Raw genomic sequence first — 7,685 nt, 5'->3', positions numbered from 1 at the left:
TACATATCTTACATTTGATTCTCAAAATGTCAGCATGGTGGCTTAGTGGTTAGCATTACAGCCTTGGAGCGCTGGGGACCTGGGTTCAAGTCCCAGGGTCAATATCTGCAAAGAGTTTGTATGTTCTCTCTGTGTTTGCGTGGGTTTCGTCCGGTTTCCTCCCACACTCCAAAACGTACTAGTATTATATTGTGAGCCCCATTGGGGACAGGGATCAATTTGGCAAGCTCTGTGTAGCGTCTGTGTATGCTATATAAATAAAGGAATTATCAATAAATTTAACTGAACTTTTTTTTATTATCAAATCTTATATTATATTATAATATATTATAAATATATATTATACATATTTAGTAAAATATAAAAACAACAGTTTTGTGTTCTTAGAAGAACAGGGGTAATGACGTACAGGAACTGACGGATAAGATTAGGAAAAGCAACTCATCAGTTTCTGCTGTACATATAAAAACCTATGTGAGTTGAGTGACCCAGGTTAAGTACAATGATAACACTTGTGGTAAAGTCTCTTTGGATTCCAAATCCAAATTCAGCAGTTGTTTTGAATGTACGATACGGAAACAGAATCCACACAGTTGTCACTCCACCTCATAGAAAACTGCTGGTTCAGATCCTGTTCGTAATACTCTTAACATGTTTTAGTCTTATGGAAAATCCATTCCCACACTGATCAGCAATCAAATGGATCTTACAATGGTAGGAACAACGTTCTTCCATATTTTACTATGTTTTACTTCTCGTATATTAAGATGATAGTTTCTGACCTTCTGGTGTGTGACTTTGTGGATGAGAATAAATGTGTTGCTGTTAGGGATGAAATATTACTTGGATAGTCTTGTCAGTATATATCATGGGAATCACACAGTGAAAGGGGAAAGTGCAAAGTGTAATTAACATCTCATAAAGCTAAATATTCTAATCCATTATTAATCTAATATTCTAATAAAGAATTATTTCTGATGCTACTAAAGCTAATAAAATAGTATTCTGTGAGTTGCAAACCAATGTCTCTGCACCCTGATAGTCCCAAGTTTACCTACTGGGTGTATATTACACAATGATACATGATACTGTAAGCTGTCCTACTATGTATATCAACCAAGTCTGCTTTTGTATGTATGAAATAACAGTGCATGCATGTCACTAATACAATAGGTCACAAAATTCCAAATAAGAAATAAACATTAAAGTAATGCATCTATTCACAAATAATATGTTCTAATGATGTTGAGGATTGTGCAGTTTTCAAAGAAAAAAAAGAAAACATGTTCTTACTGTATAAATACCCTGGGGTTTTCCCCAAATCATTTTATTGAAGGTCTATTTTATTCTTAGGATATCCCATCAATATCACGATAGAAGGAGTCTAACCTTTTAATACTCCAACAATGAGATGTTTGTGGTGCTTGTACAAGGCTCTTCTGTGTATGCAAATGTCTGTCCACGATTCAGTGAAATTGCAGGAAACTGTGGTTATGCCCAATTTACTTGAATATGGCAAAGCTGCAATACCATCCACAGTCACTATTATCTGTATAGTAGATGGATTATGTAAAATAAAAATTACCCAGGCATTTCCCTTCAAGCAGAGTTAAAGGGAAGCACATTTTCACATATACAGCTAGTGACAGGTTCCTATATAGCCCTACTTACTAACTGAAATACTTCTTTTAGCTAAAAATAGTTCCCCTTACATCCACATAAATCAACTTTATATTATATTCCCAGGCATCCCAGGTTTGCTCTGCTTGGCCGGCCTCTCCCATCTACTCCTCCCCATGTCCCATGCCACTTTTCAGCATGTCATGTGACCAGAGTGACATCTTCACAGGTCCTTAAGCCTCTTAGCATAAGCAAACTATACACCATGCATATATGTGATCACATGAAATCATAGCAGCCTCCATGGACTTCTAAACCTCCCCATAATCCGTGGATTTCTACTACTCCCCATCCTCCATGGATGCATGATGTGATTTCATGTGATCAGATACATACATGGGTTAGATGTTGCAGATGTAATAGGACCTTTGATGATGTCACATGACTTTAAGTGCCCAATGATGTATCAGAGCTCTCCCTGCAACAGAATATCATAGCCTGTCAATCGGGAACAAAGAGGAATGACAAGGCAAGTGCATTTTAATAGGCATGACTGAATTAGTGTGAGGGGCTGACATCAGGTCAGTTGCCTGTAAGTTTACAAACTGATTTTTGTAAAATTGCAACCATAGAAAGGAATCATTTAGGGATAAGGGCAATGCTTTTTAATCATATTTTTTAATTAAGTCTTTATTTTGAATGGGGTTCATTTGCATGACAGGTTCTCTTTAATTTGGTAATGCAGAGACTGCTGACATACAGAATCTTTAATCTATGTCGTTAAAAGGGTTAGGCTATGGGTAGGTCAAGCCTAAATTTAAAGAAAACCATGTATAGAGATTACAAAAAACATATATATTACATAAACCATATGACTAACAGATAAATGGGGCTGATGCATGGGACACATACACACAAGGATGTGGATGAAGATATGGTAGAAGAAAGAGCAACTACACATAAATGAACCCACTGTCCAATAAATTAAAATGTTTATATGATTTGTCCTTCTCGTTTCTTCACCCAAGTGTGGTATTTGAGTAATATATAGAGGACACCCAAAAAAATATTTCATATTTAACAGCAGTTGGCAGAAAATCAGGCCCCTCCAATCTGATATTGATGGCCTATTCCAAAAATAAAAGAAGATCAAAGGCTATTAATATGTTTGTCCTTAAAAATCCCTTAATGAGATAACATAGATCACATGTAGAACTTTGACATTTTTTGAATGTATTTAGTAATAACAATTTTTTAAAAGACATTTTTTATTATTTTATTTTCTTCAGGTTATTGGTATGCTGGTGAGAAGCATTGTCATCTGTAACCTCATGTTCACAAGTTCATGGCTTGCAAATACATGTCCTTCCATGTGTAACTGTTTCAATGGAGTCCAAGTTTTCTGTTCCAATAACAAAATAACCCAAATTCCTGCTGACATTCCAGCCAATGTCACAGATCTAATGTTTTTAGAAACATTTATAACTTCGTTAAAGGGTGAATCCTTCGCAAGTTGCAACAGTTTAATGAAAATTCTCCTGGTCAGCAATAACATACATGATATAGATGAGGATACATTTCAAGGACTACCGCACCTGACCGACTTGGAGATATCAGCAAACCCCTTGGATGTGATAAAACCTAGAACTTTTAATAATCTCAAAGAACTCCAAAAACTTATTATAACACACAATTCAATTAGAAATATCCCTTGTAATCTCTTTGAAAACACCACAAAATTACAGCTACTTGCACTACAAGGCAACAACATCTCAGAAATCTGCCCCGGTTTATTCAGCCAGTTGAAGAATCTTCGTGAACTGAACCTTGCTTCTAATGAAATTAGCAAACTACCGATTGATTCTTTCAAACATCTGCGAAATCTAAGCATTCTCAAACTAAACGACAACAACATCACACAAATACTACCTGGAAGCTTTGACAAGCTAAGCAATCTTACTGAACTGTCTTTGGATGGAAATCATTTAACTCGGATATTCAGATACACCTTTGAAAGTTTAACATCCTTGAAAAAACTCAGTGTTGTTAAGAATTCTATAAAAGAGCTAAATCCTCGTATATTTTCAACACTCAATAATCTTAAATGGCTTGCCATAGAAAGTAATCAAATTACTACTCTCCCAGCTGGGATTTTTGATGGACTTCAAAACTTAGCCAACTTGTTACTGGGTGGGAATCAGTTGCAGACCATTCCAAAGGGAATTTTTTTAAACCTAGAAAACCTAGAAACATTAGTTTTGTCTTATAACCAAATTCGAAGCTTAGAATATGATGCTTTTGAAGGTCTTCAGTCACTCACCCACCTTTATCTTGACAACAACCAGCTTGAAGCTCTTCATGAAAACATTTTTAAAAATACGAGTAATCTTTTAGTTATAAGTCTTCATCATAACTTGCTAAGAGTTCTACCAGAAGGTATTTATGGGCACTTACCAAACCTGGTATCAATAGTTCTTCACAATAATCAGTGGTGGTGTGACTGTTCTTTTTCTCATTTCCTGAACTGGATGAAAGAAAACAGAGATGTTACTCAGATTTCTGAAATCATGTGTGAAGGACCAGAACACCTTAGAGGAAAATCAATTACGCTCTTGAAAAATCGAGACCTGAAGTGCCCTGAAAGTCAAAACCCATCATTTATGGTAAAGGAAATAGCCATCAGAAATGGCACTGAGGAGAACATCATCCAGAGCGTCTGCAAAAGCTATTTAACCAGTAATGGTAGCTTAATTATTCATTGTGAAGTGACGGTCTGTTCAAGTATTAATGTAAATATTTGTAGAATGGATGAAACCAGTACAACATCATTCACAAAAGAAGGTTCTCAATGTGAACCCACCAACCTAAAATTCACTATCACCTCTACATAAATTCTGAATAATAATGTTTGTTTATATATTGCCATCAAATTCTGTAGCGCTTTACAAATTATGGGGAACATATACATACAAAAAAAGACATTACAGAGTTATAACATTGTCACATAAAACAATAGGAGTGAGGGCCCTACTCGCATGAGCTTACAGTCTATGGGTATGAGGGTGTGACAAAATGGGTATAAGAGCTTGTAGAAGCATTCAGCCATTGTTTATATGGGAATGGAATAAAAATAATTTTATGAATGACGATTAATGGGACTGCAGAGAAGCCTGTAGCCTGGTATCATGTGGATGCCGGATAACAGACAGGAGTACAAAAAAGAGAGTTAAAGTTAGGGAATGAAATAGGCCTGCCTAAAAAGATGGGTTTTAAGAGCACGTTTGAAGCTTTGTAGGTGTGGTATTAGTATTAGACCGGGGTAGGGTATTTTGGAGAATTGGTGCAGCTCAAGAGACGTCTTGAAGACATGAGATACTAAGATACTAAGTAGATAGTAATTTCTTTACAAAGATTACCTTTTTTAGCCCATAATATACAAATAAATCGGTTGATATAAATTATCTATATTATATTACACGTTACACAAATATTCTGGCTAAATATATGTAGGTCACATTGGTATATGACCTGTATCCAGTATGTGTACCTGAGGAGTAACTCTGTTTCTGGTTACAGTGAGACTTTATTTTTTAATAGCTTTACTCATCTGACATGTCTTTCTGTAAAGTTAACAGAATCAGTGCAGAGCAAGTGTCTATCTAACTATCTAACACTTGATAATTTGCTATGAATAACCACTCCTTAATCACTACTTAAAAATACTAGGCTGCATTCATCCCACATTAATTGTACACATGTACCTCATGGGAATCAAAGGTAGAAAACTCCAAATTCTGTATCTGAAATATACTATTGGTGTATTATTATAAATGGTCACAATAAATTTAATTTTTGTGAGCCTGACCTATAGGTACATATACTAAAAACATGAAAACCTTGACCAAATTGGAAAAACAGAGACAAAAGGCGAAACACCGATCATACATTATAAACCACTCTTTAATATATCCCGGCAGTGATACAGAGTGACTGTAGTAATGTTCTTATATTTGTTATCCATGTCCACCATCCGTCTAAAATAAACATTTACAAAAACCCTCCGAGCAGTAACTTCACAGGCTGTTGTTACACTCCCATGTACTTCCCATATATTTCCTGTGATCTCAGTAGCAGTAAACAGTAAGCACACAGTGGAAGGAGGCCAAGTATATGAAAAATATAAGTAGTATAAGTAGTACTATAATAGCATCTGAAAGGAGCAGTAGGAATAGCAGAGTCCACTTGTTGGCTCGAGCTCCCCATGTAGCAGGGTTTACTGTGACACTATATCACTGGCTGGGGGCAAGCTGTGAGTACAGCAGAGATCACTGTGTCACCAGCTCGGGATCTGAGGCAGCATATTCAGTAGCTGGCCTTGGCAGTAGGGTCTCACCCTGGAGGCAGCAATGTAGAGGCCTGTTTCGGCTGGGGAGAGCCCCCTCTCAGCACCGCTAGGAAACAGCAAGCAGCAGGGGGGGGGGGTGCAGGTATCCCCTCTCCGGGGCCCTCACTGGACAGGCAGCAGAGAGGGCCGCAGGTGAAGTGGGACGTATTTCCGGGCCCTCTGCTCCTGCGGCGGGTGCAGCAAGATGGCGGACACGACCAGGCCGCAACCAGGCCACGATGTTCTCAGACGGGACCGGGCCTCGCCTGGTAGCAGCCCCAGCAGGAGCAGTGGCGATGCTCCACGAGGTAGGGGCTTTGGGCGGTAGCTCGCGCGGGGAGGACCATCAATCCCCGGGAAGGCAACTGCAGGTCACAGGCCTCAGAGCAGAGGGGAAGGCCCAGGGATGCCCGAAAATTTAGCAAATTGACACTTGGTCATTTAGGGGTCGCAGGGCAATGCAGCAGGTGAAAAGACAGCTGGAAAGTCAGGATTATGCAGGATGGTTTAGGAGCTCAAGTACACCACATCCTACTCCATCAGCAGTAAGCCACGCCCCCATCCAGGCCCCTCTTGAACATGTACATAGAGTCCTCCATAACAACCTCATGCGGCAGAGTGATCCATAGTCTCACTGCACTTACAGTAAAGAACCTCTGTCTATGTTGATGGCAGAATTTGCCTCTCTGCTAGGCGTAGAGGATGCCCCCTTGTCCTGGTCACAGGCCTAGGTATAAAAAGATCTTTGGAGAGATCCTTGTACTGTCCGTTCAGGTATTTGTACATTGTAATGAGGTCTTCCCTCAGTCGTATTTTTTTCTGAACTGAATAATCCCAAACTTTGTAATCTGTCATTGTATTCTAGTCCCCCCATTCCCCTAAAATTCTTGGTTGCTCTCCTCTGCACCCGTTCCAGCTCTACTATATCCTTTTTATACACTGGTGCCCAAAACTGTACACAATATTCAATGTGATTTGTATAAGGGCCAAACTATGGGGCAGATTTATCAAGCTGTCTGAATGTCAGAATATTTCTAGTTGCCCATGGCAACCAATCACAGCTCCCCTTTAAAATATTCATGAGCACTGGTAAAATGAAAGCTGAGCTGTGATTGGTTGCCATGGGCAACTAGAAATATTCTGACTTCAGACCGCTTGATAAATCTGCCCCTATGTCTTTATCATGAGAATCAATTCCTCTCTTGATACATCCCATGATTTTGAACTTTTTTTTTAAAGTGTTCAAAAGTTTTAATAATATAAAGCAACACATAACAGGCATAACAGGAATGCAAAATAACAGGCTGTGCCTTAAGTTACAAAATGGTTAAAAGAGAAATAAAATATGTTGGCTGCCTGCTACCACAATAATGATGGAGGGAACAGCAAAGAAACAAAAAAATGCTTGATTATGTTCTACAACAATGAGTACAATGAAATAATGTAGTAAGGAAATACTTCTCTCCTGACCACCTCAGTGCTGACCACAGTGTTTACAGTACACCTCCAAGAAGCTCACTTTGGGTGGGACAGTTCAGGATGTGGAATAAACAATAAAACATTGGTTAACAGTAATATACAGTGTCTGTGCATCTCTACAAGTAAGTAGATTTAAGATTAGATTATAAATGCAGATGATGGTTTTTATGCAGTCATATCTAGATTCCTCAAACACAGCTGT

The 7,685-nt window shown here is 38.4% G+C and overlaps 1 protein-coding gene across 1 annotated transcript; it reads left to right on the top strand.

Moving 5' to 3' along the window:
* The first annotated feature begins 569 nt into the window (after positions 1-569).
* Positions 570-7,685, top strand: LOC140122137 (uncharacterized). Its single transcript, XM_072142637.1, has 2 exons — positions 570-714; positions 2,910-7,685. The coding sequence occupies exons 1-2, from the start codon at positions 700-702 to the stop codon at positions 4,509-4,511; spliced, it is 1,617 nt and encodes a 538-aa protein (XP_071998738.1). The 5' UTR covers positions 570-699; the 3' UTR covers positions 4,512-7,685.

This window comes from Engystomops pustulosus, chromosome 3 (assembly GCF_040894005.1).
Source record: "Engystomops pustulosus chromosome 3, aEngPut4.maternal, whole genome shotgun sequence".
NCBI classification, from domain to species: domain Eukaryota; kingdom Metazoa; phylum Chordata; class Amphibia; order Anura; family Leptodactylidae; genus Engystomops; species Engystomops pustulosus.
The sequence above is the reverse complement of the archived record's forward strand: the minus strand, read 5'-3'. Positions and strand labels throughout refer to the sequence as shown.